Source organism: Trachemys scripta, chromosome 8 (assembly GCF_013100865.1).
Source record: "Trachemys scripta elegans isolate TJP31775 chromosome 8, CAS_Tse_1.0, whole genome shotgun sequence".
Classification (NCBI taxonomy): domain Eukaryota; kingdom Metazoa; phylum Chordata; order Testudines; family Emydidae; genus Trachemys; species Trachemys scripta.
In genome coordinates this window covers 72,464,672-72,484,939 of record NC_048305.1, presented here as the reverse complement: position 1 = coordinate 72,484,939, position 20,268 = coordinate 72,464,672, and the positions used below count along the sequence as shown (strand labels likewise).

At 42.3% G+C, this 20,268-nt stretch overlaps 1 protein-coding gene across 2 annotated transcripts in view; it reads right to left on the bottom strand.

The window, feature by feature from the left end:
• DPYD (dihydropyrimidine dehydrogenase) overlaps nt 1-19,963 on the bottom strand; it is a 595,247-nt gene extending 575,284 nt beyond the window's left edge. For both annotated transcript variants that reach the window (XM_034779205.1, XM_034779204.1), the window contains exon 1: nt 19,751-19,963. Coding sequence is in view for 1 of the 2 variants with exons in the window: in XM_034779204.1 (XP_034635095.1) it covers nt 19,751-19,789 (39 nt within the window). In the remaining variant the exon portion in view is untranslated. The remainder of the gene's footprint in view (nt 1-19,750) is intronic.
• Nucleotides 19,964-20,268: the final 305 nt, after the last annotated feature.

Sequence of the window (20,268 nt, the reverse complement as noted above, 5' to 3'; positions counted from 1 at the left end):
GCTCCTGAAGGCATGCAATTGGGTGAGAATCATTTTTTTTAAGTAGTAAGTAGTTTCTAGACCTCACTGGTTGCAGAGAAAAGCTTGAAAATGTGACAAGTGTATTTTAAAGGCTCAGAAACCAGAAGGAAAGTGAAAAGCACCCAAAAGGTATTTTTTAAAAATCTTGTGATTTTGTGGTGCCCAACTCAATTTTTGAATATTTGGGTTAGCAATGCTATATTTGCAGTGCAGATAAAATCCTAAAGTGCATACAACTTTCTGGGGATACATCTACACGGAGATAAAAGATGTACAGCATGGCCGCTGCTGGCCCAGGCTCACAGGCTGTGGGGCCATAAAAGTTGAGTATAGACCTCGGACTCTGAGACCCTGCGAGTGTGGTGGGATCTCAGACCCAGGCTCAGGGACTTGGTGCTACAGGCTGTCAACAGAAGTTGCATACACAAAATAATGAGAGAGAAAGAGAGAACAGAATATGCCCCAAATGAAGGACTTTCCCATCCTACCAATCATTCAAGGCTTCAGCCTAGTGTCTGAGACACCATTTTGATGACATGTTTCTGGGAAATAAAGGACCTGATCCTGAAAATACTCACATACATGCTTAATTTTAAACATGGGCATGTTTGCAGGATCAAGGCCATATTCTGGAATAGTTAATAAAATGAGTTATTTGCTCAACATGGTGATTGTCTTTTATTTTAAGGTAAAAATAAATTTGGTATAAGATCTAGATGATGTCCAGTAGAATCAGTTGTTCAAAAATGTGAGACCTCAATATCAATTCAAAAAATTATATTAATAAAATATTAACTTTTTTAATGATAGGTCATTACAAACTTCTCTGCATCTTTACTGAATATTTTGATACAGCTACAAATATGTTATAGCCAGGATGCTTAAAAATATAATAGAATAATATATTTAGCTAGTTAGTTATATTACAAATGTTCAAATTAAAGAAATCCCAGTAGGTATTTGCTTTTTAATGCCCAAGGACATATAAATGTCAGATAACCTCTCCTTGGTCATAAAATCATGTCTATTACCCCTAATAATGCTATACAAATTCAGAAAAGCTGCATTTTAAACTTTATTTTGCTTTAACTTTCTATGCCAATTTATTTTATACTATGTTTTGAAAAATGGATTTAAACTTAGTTGTTGTGACTGTTGCTTTGTAAAGAATATTTTATACGAGTTTTAACTGTAAAGACTGCAACTGGTAAACAGTTTGGTCAAGAGGACTTCAAAGAGATGAAATACTGGAGATCCTTATCAAACCATAAAACTTGGGGTAAAGAGGGCCTGTATCAACCTCATCTTCTTTTCCAATAAAAGCCTTTGCATCTGTCTTAGAACCCCTGAGAAAAACCATGTAGTTGGAAATGTTTTAAGCCTCTTTTTTATTTCCAAAGTTTTGAAATGGTAAACACCTTTGTGAAAAGCACTCGCAAATGTTAGATAAATACAAAGCTCCTAATATCATTGCTATGTAAATGGTAAAATGCTTTATGTATCAAAATGGAATCTAATGACCTTAATAAACTAATTGCTAATGTACGATGCAATTTAAATACAGAATATTTATAATAATGGGGAACTGATTAATTAATTACTAGCAGTGCTCAAAGCAACCCCTTGCCCAAACTCAGGAAGACAACACTCATCCCTCCAAAAACTGTTAAAAAGAATCCACAGTTTCTTTAGCTTAAATAGTTAAAAAAACTTTAAAAATAACTGCTTTGAGAACTGTTTATATAAAAAACCAGAAGCACTGGATTTTTCAAAAACAGAATTTCAATTCCAGTTTAACTCTAACAAAAAAAAAAAAATCAAAGAAATCTCTGAAAATGGACTAAACTTAAAAAGTCTCCCACTACAAAGACAGAGGAATATAACTGTCAAGAAAGAATTAAAATCCCAATGCATATATGCATTACCAAACTACATATTCATAAGATGAAGATGCTCCCAATGACAATCCAGGAGGGTACTGAGCCAATGAAAGGGCGGCAGCAACCAACTTTAAATTTAAAGCCTGAAAAAGCTGTGTTTTCCCCTTATAATTTCAAGAAAATAGGACATAGGAGGATATAAAATCTCTAAGAGTAAGCACCCCTGACACAAATACTCTGTGCTGCCCTTGTAATACAGCAAGTACTCACCAACTTATTCTGTCCATCTCTACAAGCACGCTGCCATGACAGCTCAGAGAAACAGAAAAAGACTCAAGAAGAAACCAACCCAAAGAAAACCTCCCCAAGATTTCAAGATGGATTAGTGAAAGAAAGTTAACAAAACACTGTCAAGGGATTAGATTTCAAAACTCTTGTAATTATTTTATTGGACTATTGAAATGCAATTGTAACTTAAACTATTAATAGTTTCTTCTGTTAATCACCAAATGGTTAAACCATGCATTCCCAGAAAGGAAACAAGGGCTAACCTTTGGTGAACAGAGAAATAGTGGGATTTAATTGGATTTAAGATTCTTGATATTCATAATTTGTCTGTCTAATACAGCTCATGGCTTCTTCTAAGCAGAAGATTTAATTTTTTTATTTCATAGGATTTAGTGAAGATTGCTTACTTTGCACAATTACAAACTAGCTGATTACTAACAAACAAATAAAACTCTCCTTTCATTAAACAAAACTCTCTTGCCCATTTATAAGCCTTCTTAGCTATGTAAGGATATACTAAGACTGAGTCATCCAGGCACCCTGTCACCCTACACACTACTACAATAATAGTGGCACAAAATTAGCCTTCTGAGGTATCATTTGAAAACTAACACCACACTGGTTATTAATCTCATTGTAAAATGCATGTGTCAAGCGTATATGTGAAGTTATGAATCCCCTATATATGACATTACTAGAACATGTTTAAGACCAGACAGCCCAGTCTAGGTCAAAGTGATGACCAGGCCTGTTCTAAACAAAGGAATGTGAGTTTATCTCAGTTTACATATTAACAATAAACAAAGCCATCTAGCTAAACCAGCAGGGTTTATTCTAATCCTGAACACATGAAACAGAAAATTAACATTGTTCCTGCACCCCAGAGAGACACAAGAGACTGAATCACCAGGAAGCCTTCCTGACTTGTAAGACAAAGACAACCCCTTGTGGATATAAGAAAGAGAGAGACTCCATCTCAGCTGAGAGCTTCTTAATGATCCCTAAGCCCTTTAGCACCCATCAACCCTTAACCAGGGGGCAGGGCTACTCAGGAAGACCGGGGCTTTAAAAAGCCCGCTCCTAAATGACCAGAGGAGCTAGCAAACAGGAGCGGCTAACAGGGGAGTTTTGCGAGGGAGTTTACAGGGTGAGCATGAGGGGGGACTACATACATTTAACATTCCTTAAACTTAAGCCCAAAACCACCCCCTGATAAAAATAAAACAACAACAAAGGAATAAGCTGCAAGAGTAAAAAGAGAATGCAGGCAGAAGTCCAGCAACAGAGTAGGGGCTACCCAGTTTATTGCACCCAATGCAGCATGTATGATTACCTGCCCTATGGGCAGGTGGCATATGTGTGCATTGGGTGCAAGGAGCTCCTGATCCTCAGAGACTGTGGAGCCCTTTGGAGAACAGGGTGGCTGAGCTGGAGTGGCTAAGGGAAACAGAGAGGTACACAGATGAGAATTTTCAGGACACAGTAGATCGATCCCACCCCCAGTCTAACAGCCTTTGTGCTGTTGAGGAGAACATCCAGCTGGAGCAGAGGGAAACGATCCCATAGTTGGGACCCTCCTTCCAGATGATGATGTGGTATCCTCTCACACTCAGGATACATCTCCAGGGGAGGGAAATCCAGTTATTAGGGATTAGTAATGGGCAATTCGATCTTTAGAAACATAGATAGCTGAGTTGGCGACGACTGGGAGAACCGCATGATGACTTGCCTGCCTGGTGCAAAGGTTGCGGATCTCTCAAGACATCTAGAGAGACTTATGTGTAGTGCTGGGGAGGAGCCGGTGGTCGTGATACATGTAGGTACCAATGACATAGGGAAGGATAGGAAAGAGGTCCTGGAGGCCAAATGTAGGCTGCTAGGTAAGAGATTGAAGTCCAGGACCTCCATAGTAGCATTCTCTGAAATGCTTCCAGTTCCACATGCAGGTCCAGTTAGACAGGCAGAACTGCAGGGTCTCAATGCGTGGATGAGACGATGGTGTAGGGAGGAGGGGTTCAGATTTATTAGGAACTGGGAAACTTTTGGGAAAGGGGGAGCCTATATAGGAAGGCTGGGCTCCAACTAAACCAAAATGGAACCACATTGCTGGCACTTCAAATTAAAAAGGTCGTAGAGCATTTTTTAAGCTAAGAGCTGGAGGAAAGCCGATAGGTGAGGAGGAGCACGTCGTTCGGTCAGAGACATCCCTTAGGGGAGGATCTACTAATGGAGATTCTCTATGTCCTAGTAATGAGGAAAGTATAGAAGATAAATTACAGGTAGGATCTGATGAGAAACAGTCAAATGAAAAAAAGTCTCATTCAATTACATCATGCAATGGGAGACAGCTAAAAAGAGACAAGTTTTTAAAGTGCTTATATACCAATGCTAGAAGTCTAAATAATAAGATGGGTGAACTAGAGTGCCTCATATTAAATGAGGATATTGATATAATAGGGCATCACAGAAACTTGGTGGAATGAGGATAATCAATGGGACATAGTAATACCAGGGTACAAAATATATCGGAAGGACAGAACAGGTCATGCTGGTGGGAGAGTGGCACTATATGTGAAAGAAAGCGCAGAATCAAATGAAGTAAAAATCTTACGTATAGTGATGCCATGCTCAAATAATAAGAATATAGCAGTAGGGATATATTACTGACCACTTGACCAGGATGGTGATAGTGACTGTGAAATGCTCAGGGAGATTAGAAAGGCTATTAAAATAAAAAAACTCAATAACAATGGGGAATTTCAACTATCCCCATATTGACTGGGTACATGTCACCTCAGGATGGGAGGCAAAGATAAAGTTTCTTGACACCGTAAATGACTGCTTCTTGGAGCAGCTAGTCCTGGAACCCACCAGAGGAGAGGCAATTCTTGATTTAGTCCTAAGTGGAGCACAGGATCAGGTCCAAGAGGTGAATATAGCTGGACCACTTGGTAATAGTGACCATAATTTAATTAAATTTAACATCCCTGTGGCGGGGAAAACACCACAGTGGCCCAACACTGTAGCATTTAATTTTAGAAAGGGGAACTACACAAAAACAATGAGGTTAGTTAAACAGAAATTAAAAGGTACAGCACCAAAATTAAAATCCCTGCAAGCTGCATAAAGATACCATAATAGAGGCTCAACTTAAATTAGGCTCAACCCAAATTAAAAAACATAGTAAGAGAACAAAAAAAGAGTCACTGTGGCTAAACAACGAAGTAAGAGAAGCAGTCAGAGGCAAAAAGTCATCCTTTAAAAAGTGGAAGTTAAAACCTAGTGAGGAAAATACAAAGGAGCATAAACTCTGGCAAATAAAGTGTAAAAATATAATTAGGAAGGCCAAAAAAAAATTTGAAGAACAGCTAGCCAAAGACTGAAAAAGTAAGAGCAATGTTTTTTTAAGTACATCAGAAGCAGGAAGCCTGCTAAACAACCGGTGGGGCCACTGAACGATTGAGTTGCTAAAGGAGCACTCAAGGATGATAAGGCCATTGTGGAGAAACTAAATGAATTCTTTGCATCGGTCTTCACAGTTGAGGATGTGAGAGAGATTCCCAAACATGAGCCATTCTTTTTAGGTGACAAATCTGAGGAACTGGTCCCAGGTTGAGGTTTCACTAGAGGAGGTTTTGAAACAAACTGATAAACTAAACAGTAATAAGTCACCAGGACCAGATGGTATTCATGCAAGAGTTTTGAAGGAGCCCAGATGTGAAATTACAGGACTACTAACTGTTGTCTGTAATCTATCATTTAAATCAGCTTCTGTACCAAATGACTGGAGGATAGCTAATGTGACACTGATCTTTAAAAAGGGCTCCAGAGATGACCCCAGCAATTACAGGCCGGTAAGCCTGACTTCAGTACCGGGCAAACTGGTTGAAACTATAGTCAAGAACAAAATTGTGAGACACATAAATGAACATAATTTGTTGGGGAAGAATCAAGATCATTTTTGTAGAGGGAAATCATGCCTCACCAATCTACTACAATTCTTTGAGGGGGTCAACAAGCATGTGGACAAGGGGGATCCAATGGATATAGTGTATTTAGATTTTCAGAAGCCTTTGACAAGGTCCCTCACCAAAGACTCTTAAGCAAAGTAAGCAGTCATAAGATAAGAGGGAAGGTTCTCTCATTGATTGTTAACTGGTTAAAAGATAGGAAACAAAGGGTAGGAATAAATGGTCAGTTTTCAGAATGGAAAGAGGTAAATAGTGGTGTCCCACAGGAGTCTGTACTGGGACCAGTCCTATTCAACATATTCATAAATGATCTGGAAAAAGGGGAAAACAGTGAGGTGGCAAAATTTGCAGATGATACAAAACTACTCAAGATAGTTAAGTCCCAGGCAGATTGAGAAGAGTTACAAAAGGATCTCTCAAAACTGGGTGACGGCAACAAAATGGCAGATGAAATTTAATGTTCATAAATGCAAAGTAATGCACATTGGAAAACATAATCCCAACTCTACATTTAAAATGATGGGGTCTAAATTACCTAAATTACCACTCAAGAAAGAGATCCTGGAGTCATTGAAAACATCCACTTAATGTGCAGCGGCAGTCAAAAAAGCAAACCGAATTTTGGGAATCATTAAGAAAGGGATAGATAATAAGATAGAAAATATCATATTGCTTCTATATAAACCCAAGGTACGCCCACATCTTGAATACTGCATGCAGGTGTGGTCGCCCCATCTCAAGAAAGATATTTTGGAGTTGGAAAAGGTTCAGAAAAGCCAGAAGCTGGGAATGGGCGACAGGGCATGGATCACTTGACGATTACCTGTTCTGTTCATTCCCTCTGGGGCACCTGGCATTGGCCACTGTTGGAAGACAGGATACTGGGCTAGATGGACCTTTGGTCTGACCCAGTATGGCCATTCTTATGTTCTTATCCTTCAGCTTTGGAGACAAAGGAATCAAATGATTTGATCTTTGTGATGGGTCCCAGCCAGACTAGACAGTAAAGCTGGAAAGGGGACAATAAGCGAGAGAAAACCATCTTGAACAGAAACTGTATCTTGATAGATTAAGTTTTACTTTTTTAGATGTGTTTCACTTTTATTTGATTCTAACCATTTCTACTTTGATCACTGATATTTGGTATCACTTAATCTATGTCCTCTTTTTAATAAACTTGTTTTATTTTTACTATAAATCAACTCAGTACTGTGCTTCAAGGGCAAGGGGTATTTACCGCTGTTCATAGGCGCCAACTTTCTCCAGCGCCAGTGGGTGCCCGTCCCCGCACCCCTTTCCCCGCCCCAACTCCACCCCATCCCCAACCCCATTCCAACCCCATCCCCAAAGACCCTGCCCTAACTCCGCCCCCTCCCTGCTCCTATTGGATCCCTTCCCCAAATCCCCACCCCAGCCCTGCCTCTTCCCCCAAGCACGCCGTATTCCCCCTCCTCCTCCCTCCCTCCCTGCCCCGCGAATCAGCTGTTTCGCAGTGCAAGCGCTGGGAGGGAGAGGGGAGAAGCAGGACGCGGCAGTGCGCTCACGGAGGAGGCGGAGGCGAGCTGGAGCAGGGGGGCGGGGTGGGGCCACAGGGAGCTGCCAGTGGGTGCTGAGCACCTACCGATTTTTTTCTGTGAGTGCTCCAGCCCTGGAGCACGCACAGAGTCGGCGCCTATGCCTCTGTTATGGTGATAAGCTGATGTAACTCTTTAGAAGAGCAGCAAACTTAGTATCTTCTATGAATGATCAGTGATGGGGCCATGAATTGCAGAGAAACATATCTGGGGAGCTCCAGGGCTGGAGTTCACAGATTGTTACCTGCTAAGTAAGGTTTTGGCCAGCAGAGCCTGTTTGCTGGTGAGAAAGACTCATAGACTTTAAGGTCAGAAGGGACCAATATGATCGTCTAGTCTGACCTCCTGCACAACGCAGGCCACAGAATCTCACCCATGCCCCACGCTACAGAGGAAGGTGAAAAATACCCATGGCCTCTGCCCTGGAGGAAAATTCCTTCTGGACCCCAAATATGGTGATCAGCTAAACCCTGAGCATGTGGGCAAGACTCACCAGCCAGACACCCAGGAAAGAATTCTCTGTAGTAACTCAGATCCCACCCCATCTTACATCCCATCACAGGCCATTGGGCATATTTACCGCTAATAGTCAAAGATCAATTAATTGCCAAAATTAGGCTATCCCATCATACCATCCCTTCCATAAACTTATCAAGCTTAGTCTTGAAGCCAGATATGTCTTTTGCCCCCACTGCTCCCCTTGTAAGACTGTTCCAGAACTTCACTCCTCTGATGGTTAGAAACCTTCGTCTAATTTCAAGTCTAAACTTCCTGATGGCCAATTTATATCCATTTGTTTTTGTGTCCACATTGGTACTGAGCTTAAATAATTCCTCTCCCTCCCTGGTATTTATCCCTCTGATATATTTATAGAGAGCAATCATATCTCCCCTCAGTCTTCTTTTGGTTAGGCTAAACAAGCCAAGCTCTTTGAGTCTCCTTTCATACGACAGGTTTTCCATTCCTCGGATCATCCTAGTAGCCCTTTTCTGTACCTGTTCCAGTTTGAATTCATCCTTCTTAAACACGGGAGACCAGAACTGCACACAGTATTCCAGATGAAGTCTCACCAGTGACTTGTATAATGGTACTAATACCTCCTTATCTCTACTGTAAATATCTCGCCTAATGCATCCCAAGATCACATTAGCTTTTTTCACAGCCATATCACATTGGCAGCTCATAGTCATCCTGTGATCAACCAATACTCCGAGGTCCTTCTCCTCCTCTGTTACTTCTGATGAGTCCCCAGCTTATAACAAAAATTCTTGTTATTAATCCCTAAATGCATGACCTTGCACTTTTCACTATTAAATTTCATCTATTACTATTACTCCAGTATACAAGGTCATCCAGAGATTCTTGTATGATATCCCGGTCCTTCTCTGTATTGGCAATACCTCCCAGCTTTGTGTCATCCGCAAACTTTATTAACACATTCACACTTTTTGTGCCCAGGTCAGTAATAAAAAGATTAAATAAGATTGGTCCCAAAACCGATCCCTGAGGAACACCACTAGTAACCTTCCTCCAGCCTGACAGTTTACCTTTCAGTATGACCCGTTGTAGTCTCCCCTTTAACCAGTTCCTTATCCACCTTTCAGTTTTCATATCGATCCCCATCTTTTCCAATTTAACTAATAATTCCCCATGTGGAACCGTATCAAATGCCTTACTGAAATCGAGGTAAATTAGATCCACTGTGTTTCCTTTATCTAAAAAAATCTGTTACCTTCTCAAAGAAGGAGATCAGGTTGGTTTGGCATGATCTACCTTTTGTAATACCATGTTGTATTTTGTCCCAATTACCATTGACCTCAATGTCCTTAACTACGGTCTCCTTCAAAAAATTTTCCAAGACCTTGCATACTACAGATGTCAAACTGAGAGGCCTGTAGTTACCCGGATCACCTTTTTTTCCTTTTTGAAAAATAGGAACTATGTTAGCAATTCTCCAGTCATACGGTACAACCCCTGAGTTTACAGATTCATTAAAAATTCTTGCTAATGGGCTTGCAATTTTATGTGCCAATTTCTTTAATATTCTTGGATGAAGATTATCTGGGCCCCCTGATTTAGTCCCATTAAGATGTTCGAGTTTGGCTTCCACCTTGGATGTGGTAATATCTACCTCCATATCCTCATTCCCATTTGTCATCCTGCCATTATCCCTAAGCTCCTCATTAGCCTCAATAAATACTGAAGGAAAGTATTTGTTTAGATATTGGGTCATGACTAGATTATCCTTAACCTCCACTCCATCCTCAGTGATTAGCAGTCCCATTTCTTTCTTTCTCTCTTTCTTTTCTTCTCATTTATATGGTTATGGAACCTTTTGTTATTGGTTTTGGCACCCAGCAGACAACACACCCTTCTGTTCTCTGGATCAGCTCTGGTTACAGTCCTGTCTATTCTTCTCAGCAAGGAGTCCCCAGTCATGTAGACCTGCCTTTTCCTGGTGATGGTGCGATTCTCTGATCTATCCCCTGTTCCCTCTGGCTACAACTCCTCTCGATTCCTATTCTCTCTTGTAATCCTCTGCAACCCATCCTGTATCCTCCTGAGGCTCATATTTGGTGGTGTTATCTCCATTGACTCCTCCCCTCTTTCTATAGAACTAGCTGCTCTTCTCTTCTTCCTTGCCCTTTCTCCTTCAGTGACCACCTGCTGTGCCCCTTCTTCATTTTCCAACTCCACAAACCTGTTCCTGAGCTATATTTCTCCTTCACTAGCCCGTCTTTTCCTCTGCCTGGTTCTCTTAGTCATATGTTTCCACTGTCCACTTTCCTCACCCAGCAGTCTCCCCTCAGAGTTCTTTGGTCCTGCTTCCATCTGCAAGTCTGAGCTTTTCCCTTCAGCCTCCTCCTCCATCATCTGCTCGAACCCCCTTCTAAACTCAACCAGAGTTTCCACCTGCATCTCCAAGCCTCAGGTCTTTTCTTCCATCAGCTCTATTAGGCGTCACTTCATACAAACGAAACTCTTTTCGGGTACCCCCTCCAGGATAATGTACATACCACAGCTTCCAGTCATCTTCATTGTGTCTTCCACTGCTTGAGTCACTACCACTGCTGCCTCTGTATCTGTCATAGCCTTCCCACCCAAGTCCTGTTAGTCCGGGAAACACAAACCAAACCAAAACACCACCACCCACAGCAAAACAAACCCCCAGCGAGCACCACAACACTGCCAGAACACCACACACTCCCTTCACTAGCCTGTCTGTTCCTCTGCCTGGTTCTCCTAGTCTTCCCCCCCAAACTTCCCTTGCAAACTCCCACTCAAACTCCTCTGTTTACAGCTCTGTTTGCTGCCTCTTGTGCCGCTGCACCTGTCTGTGACAGACTAGTGTGGTGTGGCACACACACACACACACACACACACACACACACACACTAATCTCTAGCAAGGCTCACTTGTTGAGGCACAGAGGTAACAATGGCTCAAAGTTCTGGGCACCCCCAACAGTGTTACAGCTGCATTCACAATCATTTGGGGAAAGAAGACCTTGGTCTGAACTGACCAAGAGAAAAGTGCCCCCGCCCCAAAAAGCAGTTCTACTCTCAAGTGTGTAATCACTGTTAAAAGCTCCTCACAGAGACATATAGCAGCAATTGTAACAGAAGTCACACTTTATCATTGTGTTCTGTCATTAGTGCTGTTTTGTTTAATGTTTTCTTTTCCTTTCTTTAATAATAAAATACCCATGGTTAATAATTTGTGATTATTTTGCTGGGTCTCAACCAAGAGTGTCCCCCAAGGTATGTAAAAGAACCCCTGTGACTAAAATAGTGGGAGTCACGCTCCTGAATTGGCAATAAGAGAAACAATTAGCAAGAGCTGGCCTCCCATTTCTTGTTTCTCTGGACTAAATATTTTTAGTCATTTTTTAAATAAAATTCCTTGGCATCCAACAATTTTAAATTACCCCTTTCAGTCCCCCAATAAGTTTTTTAAAGAACTCTTTCAAAATAGAAACGACAAATGTGGACTATAATCTTGCCTGATCTTTTACTAATCACACTATAATTATTGTTCTGTTCAGCTAAGAGTTTACTACACTAAAAAACAAAACAAAACACCTCTAAATGGAAACCCATAAAGCAAAATGGATAAACAGGAAATTTCATATCCTTACTGATCATTCATCACATGATCTTAGATAGATATGGTTAATTATATGGGAACAGTGTTCCCTGTCTGTTCACTGCTCAGAACTACAAGTAATTTGAAGACAACTTCGAGACAATACTACAAATTAAAGTGGTATTTTACCATTTCAAGCAAATAGCAGGTATTTCAATCATTCACAGACATCGCAACAATAGAAGTTTTTTGGAATTAAGAAAAAAATCAATCAATCTGGATCAAAGGTAGCCAATTGCATAAATTTATTTACATAATCTTTGCCATGTTTTTAAGAGCAAGAAAAGGACATTCAGGACAACAGGGCTCCCTTTTTGTATTATCTTAATCCAGTTTTCCTATGTTTTCACACTATGCCTCCATCTCCCAACATTTGGCCTACTTTTCCCTTAAAGGATGCTGTATTACAGTGCTTTGTTTTTTAGCAACCCCTTTACTTTAATGCCCCTTCTCACTGCTCCAGTCCATTGTGCTCTGGGAGCTATGGATCTACAAAGTGAAATTTGCTGCACTCTTTCATAAACTGCACTTTGCAGAGCCCAATACACACACAGCACCAGAGAAGAGCACAACTTCTGCCAGCTCAGCTGCTCTGCTGCTTTCTAATGCATACACCAGGCTGTAAAATGCAACTAAGCAGTGAGGGGCAAAGGGCACTCTGTACTGTGCACACACAACCAGGAGCATGGCACAAGAAGCACCCCTCCTTCCCTCTATACTGGAGCTAGCCACAACTGTAGTCGTTGAGTTCTGAGTGCATTAATTGTTCCCTGTGCTGATCCAGACCCATCCTCCCTTCACACCAGCCTTCAAAAAAAAACGGCGTAGGCTGCAGCCCTGAATGAGCACAGCTCCAGGAGGAACATGTCCGCTGTGAACCAAGTAGCTCTGGGAAACTCCACATTGCCCTTACTACTGGCCTGTGCATATTAGGCAAAAGCTGGCCCTTTGCAAGTTGCACTTTGCACATGTACTACATACACACAGTACTGCTGGCCAAAATGGATTGCATTACTATGGATGAGAAGGCTCTCCACAGGTCAGCCTGGATCAAGGACTTAATTAAATGTGTCAACATGGAGGAAGGCAAACTATCTGTGACAAGAGGAAAAATGCCAAAAAATTTGACAGTCTGGGGCATCTTTCAAAAGTACCTTGGAAATGACAGGTTATTCATTTTATCATATATATGGGCTAAACCAGAGACAGGGACATAAATCAAAAAATCAAAGTGCAGCAAGAAATACAACATGATGATGTAATAAACACAGACATCTTATTAGTATTAACAGTAAGACAAATGAAGCCAAGGATGGGTTACATGTATACTGAATGAAAAAAAGAGTTATGAGGGAAAGAAATGCATCACATACTTACCATCTCTGGCTGATGAAACTAAATAAAAGGAAAGTTTACAACAGATAGTTTCAGTGCTATTAATGCACAGTACATTATATATGCAAATACCAAAAATTTACACACTTACATGAGCAGATAATTCCCAGGTAGCCACTTTAAAGTATGATCAAATCAGAGTTTTAGTCCTTCAGACCTTTCAGCTCATTTCCAGAAGTCAGACATCAGCATGGATATTAGGAAATAGCTATGAGAGTATTCTAGGCATTCATCTCATCCTCCAGCCAGGAATCACCACAGCAAAGCCTGGCTCCAACATGTAGACAGCAGACTACCCACTAGGAAGGAAAGCCCTATGAAATGCCCTTATTTCACTCACTCACTCACACACACACACACACACACACACACACACACACACCCCTAAATTTGATTCTGAGGAACAAGTTGTGTTTTAAGAACATAAGAACAGCCATGCTGGGTTACATCAAAGGTCCATCTAGCCCAGTATCCTGTCTTCCAACAGTGGCCAATGCCAGGTGCCCCAGAGGGAATGAACAGAATAGATAATCATCAAGCAATCCATTCCCTGTCGCTCATTCCTAGCTTCTGGCAAATGGAGGCTAGAGCCACCATCTCTGCCCATCTTGGCTAATAGCCATTGATGGACCTATCCTCCATGAATTTATCTATGTCTTTTTTGAACCCTGTTATAGTCTTGGCCTTCACAACATCCTCTGGCAAAGAGTTCCACAGGTTCCATGGTGCATTGTGTGAAGAAATACTTTCTTTTGTTTGTTTTAAACCTGCTGCCTATTAATTTCATTTGGTGGCCACTAGTTCTTATGAGAAGGAGTAAATAACACTTCCTTATTTACTTTCTCCACAGCAGTAATGATTTTATAGACCTCAATCATATTCCCCCCCCCATCATCTCTTTGCCAAGCTGAAAAGTCACAGTCTTATTAATCTCTCCTTATATGGAAACCATTCCATACCCCTAATCATTTTTGTTGCCCTTTTCTGAACCTTTTCCAATTCCAATATATCTTTTTTCAGATGAGGGGACCACATCTGCACGCACTATTCAATATGTGGGTATACCATGGATTTTTATAGAGGCAATATGATATTATCTGTCTTATTATCTATCCCTTTCTTAATAATTCCCAAAATTCTGTTTGCTTTTTTGACTGCTGCTGCACATTGAGTGGATATTTTCAGAGAACTGTCCACAATGACTCCAAGATCTCTTTCTTGAGTGGTAACAGCTAATTTAAACCCCATCATTGTATGTATAGTTGGGATTATATTTTCCAATGTACATTACTTTGCATTTATCAGCATTGAATTTCATCTGCCATTTTGTTGCCCAGTCACCCAGTTTTGAGAGATCCTTTTGTAGCTCTTCACAGTCTGCCTGGGATGTAACTATCTTGAGTAGTTTTGTATCATCTGCAAATCTTGCCACCTCACTGTTTACCCCTCTTTCCAGATCATTTATGAATATGTTGACTAGGACTGGTCTCAGTACAAACCCCTGGGGGTCTCATCACATCTCATGGGGAGTACCACTATTTACCTCTCGCCATTCTGAAAAGTGACCATTTATTCCTAACCTTTGTTTCCTATCTTTGAACCAGTACCAATTCAGAGGACCTTCCCTCTTATCCCATTACTGATTACTTTGCTTAAGAGCCTTTGGTGAGGGACCTTGTCAAAGGCTTTCTGAAAAACTAAGTACACTATATCCACTGGATCCCTCTTGTCCATGTGCTTGTTGAACCCCTCAAAGAATTCTAGCAAATTGGTGAGGCATGTTTTCCCTTTATAAAAACCATGCTGACTCTTCCCCAACAAATTATGTTCATCTATGTGTCTGACAATTTTATTCTTGACTATAGTTTCAACCAGTTTGCCTGGTACTGAAGTCAGGTTTACCGGCCTGTAATTGCCGGGATCACCGCTGGAGCTCTTCTTAAAAATTGGCGTCACATTAGCTATCCTCCAGTCATTTGGTAACGAAGCTGGTTAAAATGATAGGTTACAGACTACAGTTAGTAGTTCTGCAATTTAACATTTTAGTTCCTTCAGAACTCTTGTGGGTGGGCTTTTTATTGTGTGTGTCGTGGGAGGCGGGTGCTGTTATGGTTTGGCATTGTGTTATTAACTTGGGTAAACATGTCTGCTTTGACAGAGGGCAAACATTATAAACATAGTTTTCCATATACACACCCACACACACCTCTACAAACACTAGTCCCAATGTCAGGGACTGAAATGAGGGAGATGGCAGTCTCACAATTCTGTGGCAGTAATATGCCTCTGGGGATCACTGGTTGGTCAGAGGAAGACTGGAACGTTAATTACATAATTTTGTGAAGCTGAGAGACCCACTGAAGTTGAGTTAGACATTAGGCAAAGATAGTATGGGCACTGGGCAGGAGAGGAATGGGATTCTTTCAGCAGGGATTCAACCAATTTATCTTTGAAGAATCTCTAATCTTGAGCTCAAAGAACCTATAGAGAAGGGCTCCTACACATTTCAGCCTATCATTTCATTTTGACTGTATTGTTTCTAGCACGACTCACAAAATTGTAATATAATAGACAGGATTGGATTTAGAGGCAGGTGACCCAGGCAACTGCCTGAGGTGCTGGACTTGGGGGGTGCCGGGCTCGGAGTGCTGTTTTTGTTGTCAGCAACAAAAGGGAAAATAGAATGGTTGAAGTAACATGTTTCATGTATTCCGTATGTGGATTCATTTTTCACAAACCTCCTAGAATGTTCTCGACCTTTGTAGAATGTTGTGGAACCTTCCAGACTTCTGAGAACTACATTTTCCTTAAACCTCCTAGAATGTTGTCAGCCAGGCTCTCGCAGGCGTATAAGGGGCAGGGCGTACCAGTCAATCAGTGAGATATAAGAACAAACTGCTGTGAAGTAAGAGCCCATCTGTGAACCTTGCTTCATTGTGTAACTGTGAAAGCGTACTTGTGTTTTAAGACCTGAAGAGTGTAAGTAGCAACTAATAAAGTGCATATTTAATGAGATGCCAGGAGATATCTATCGAACAATAAGAAAGAAATACTGTTACATCTCTACCCCGATATAACGCGACCCGATATAACACAAATTCGGATATAACGCAGTAAAGCAGCGCTCAGGGGGGAGGGGGAGCTGCGCACTCCAGTGGATCAAAGCAAGTTCAATATAATGCGGTTTCACCTATAACGCGGTAAGATTTTTTGGCTCCCGAGGACAGCATTATATCGAGGTAGAGGTGTACTTCTTTTGCCATACTTAACAAATAATGTTTGAGGACAGTTCAATATCTTGATATTAGTACATTTCAGTTATTTTTAAAATTAAAAAGTGTCTATAGAGGAAACAAATTATTTTTATTTGCTTATATATGGCTTGAATAAAATACAGATTTACAGATCCTAGCATGCAAATTTATTGTCTTATATGACAGGGATAAATCTTGCATGCAAATTATGGATCAAAGTTGTGAAATGAGCTACAAATGCAATAGAAAACAAGTTATTCAAAGTTTAACAAATGGTAGGTCACCTAAGATCCTCCTTGCCTGTGGTACCATTTGGTCTAGGGTCGGCCCTGATAATAGACTCTTTTAATGAGGTTAGTGACCATAAATTTCTTTGTTTCCGTTGAGTCTGAAACCTAAAATTCGGTACGTGCATCTTTTATGGACCACTTAATACAGGGAAAGGGGTGAAGAGAGGCCACATTTGACCTGTGACATCAAGGTCTTATAGGATTTCAACCACTTAAGCTGGGCCAGCTCCAGGGTTTTTGCTGCCCCAAGCAGCCAAAAAAAAAAAAAAAAGCCGCAATCGTGATCTGCGGCAGCAATTCGGCAGGAGGTCCTTCGCTCCAAGAGGGAGTGAGGGACTGTCCGCTGAATTGCCGCCGAATAGCTGGACCTGCCGCCCCTCTCCGGAGCGGCCGCCCCAAGCACCTGCTTGGCAAGCTAGTGCCTGGAGCCAGCCCTGAACTCAAGACACTCAAAGAACAATTCATTTTGTTAAAAAGATTACCTTTCTTGCTTGACTGACCTGAATGAATACTTAAAAAAACAAAACAAAACAAAAAACAAAAAACTAAAATTTATACTTTCTACTTGAAAGTGAGATAGATACAAGTCTCTTTCAAAGTAGCTTCCCAAATGCACCAGCACAATTATTGAGTATGGTGTTGAATTATCAACACATGACCATTCAATGACCTCGAAGTTGACTTCTGAGTCATATTTCTCAAAACAATGTGAAACAAAATGCAAGATGTGGGAAGTTTTTGGATCAGGAGAGTGATTAAAGAAAGAGTACTACAACGCCTATACTGCTACAATGTCCAACTTTTTCGTTTTTGTTGTTATAATATAAAAGCAAACGTTGGTGCTTTTAAAGAACAGTGTATTGACTGCTCTGGCATGGGTAGTTCTAATTGCATGATAATATGCTTCCATCATATTCTAGGACTGCTTCTAACAGTTCATTCTCCAAGCCAGCTGAGTGTTTCACCTCTACTGAGACTGTTGGCAGCCCTTGTGGACTGTGGTAGGGACTATGATCGAAATACCAATTGAGCTAGGAAATGGGTTGAACATAAACGCTGCACTCCAAAAAGCTCTGTGAATTGCTGTTTGAGAACATCTAGTCACTATTGATCTGACAGCGGATCTCCACCAATGACCTGGAGGTGGAGATCTCTATATTATTGATCCCCTGATGAGCCATGAAGTCATTCCTTCTATAACCAATATTTTCAATCCTAAAATATGATCCTGTGAATTGGCATGTCAAACTGGAAAAGGTGAGATTTTAAAACCTGAATGGGATCAACTGAATACTTTAGAATATCCTCCAAGCAGTTGAAGCAGTTCTGATGTCCACAATTCAAGAAGAATATTGATAAATTGGAGAGAGAAGAGCCATAAGAATAATTAAAGGATAAGAAAACATGCCTTACAATGATAGACTCAAGGAGCTCAATCTATTTAGCTTAACAAAGAGAAGGTTAAGGGGCTATTTGATCATAGTCCGTAAGTACCCACACAGGGAACAAATATTTAACGGGTGGTCTCTTCATAGATTCATAGACTCTAGGACTGGAAGGAACCTCGAGAGGTCATCGAGTCCAGTCCCCTGCCCTCACGGCTAGCAGAGAAGCTTGTAACAAGATGCAATGGCTGGAAACTGAAGTTAGACAAATTCAGACTGGAAATAAGGACATAACAAAAACAGTGAGGGCAATTAACCATGGGAACAATTCACCCAGGGTTGTGGTGGATTCTCCATCACTGACAATTTTTAATCAAGATTGGATGTTGGCTGCTCCCTGCCAAGCTCTCACAGCTTCATGAGTATTTTGGGTCCATTGGGATGCCCGGATGCAGCATATCAGGACCTTCTGGAGAGTGCAGGGAGTGATCCAAAATAATCCAGTCCTATACTGAAGAGCTTCCTACAGACCCTCAGACCCTGGGCTCCTGTACATAAAGACAGAAAGGAAAGATTGGGAACTTCTTTAAAGTCTTCAGTGCAAAAGAGAAGACTGAGAAGGAAAGGGAAGGTGTTCCTGCAGTTCTAGTCTCCAAAGGAGAGAATTGAAATGGGGCTAGGATGGGGGAGGGGAGTGGAGAAAAGGGAGAGAAAAAAGGAAGGGGCGGGAAGTAGGATCTGTGAAAATGCCCTTCTGAATTTCCAACTTCTTCCCCCAAATGTCTTGCTTCATTCACCATGAGCCACAGCTAAGATGCCCAGCTCTGTCACCCCTCACATCTGGCAAAAGATGAGGTGGATAGATGTCCCGATTTTATAGGGACAGTCCAGATATTTGGGGTTTTGTCTTATATAGGCGCCTATTACCCCTCCCCTCCCACTCCCACACACGATTTTTCACACTTGCTGTTTGGTCACCCTACAAAAGACTCACTCACTAGGGAAGAGGGCTGAGGTGTTTACTGCACCAATCACTGGCCACTGCCAGGCAGGCTTCGCCAGGAGGAGTTGACATTCCCACACTCCACTTTTGCGAGTGTTACTCATGTGAACTCTCTACAGCTTGAGAGCTGCCGGGCCAGCCGCACCACCCTAGACCAGCCCTTCCCCAGGGTGAGGGGGGGAAAAAGGGCAGGATCCTGAATTACTAGATAGCAGCAGCTCAAGCTCCTAGAACGGGTCTATTTCCATTGCTTGAACCCGGTGACGACACGTACAGAAACCCTCCCGTTTTGCAACTGGGTGCTGTTTCCGCCAGCAACAAACGGGGCTCGCCCCTTGTCAGCGCTGATTACCCCCACCCCCGGCTCCACTATCCCCGGGCGAGCGGGCAGTGTAGTGTACCGAGATGGCCACCGAGAGCAAGGCACTGAGCGGGGGCCCTGGACTTTGCGCTACCCCTTCAGTGCAGCAGGAGCCACCCGCTTCCTGGATCAAACTTTGTGGGGCGGCCCCGGCTGCGCACAGCCCCACACCACGCGGGTACCTCAATGTCCACCGGGTCCCGGCTGAGCATGCGAGCCATGGTGTTACCCTCGGCCGCAGGGCTCCCGACTGGGCAGGGCAGAGCAGAGCGGGGCAGGACTAGAGGCGGGCGAGCCCAGCACCGCCCCGGGGGCGGGCACCCACTTCCGCTGGCTGCAGCCGCTGCCTCTCCCTCGCCCCGGCGGCGGGCGCCTGGGCGGGTTTCCCAGCCGGGTCGCGAGCTAACGGGGCGAGCCCGTAGCTGCGGGAGAGCATGTCAGCTCTTTAACGGAAACGAAGAGCGCCGCACAAGCGGCCCAAGCCAGGGCAGGAGAGGCGGGGCACAGAATCCCCTTCTTGCAATCGCGGTGGTGTCCGCTCCCGCAGGGTCCTACACCTGCCCCTAACGAGCTAGGTTTGCTCGCTAGGAGTTCCCTGAACCTCTAGTCCGGCAGCTACACGTGGGTTTATGTAAACAACCTTCGCCCGGGCTCATTCAGGCCGAATGAGGGCAGTTTTCCCTGCGAAAGAGCAAGAGAA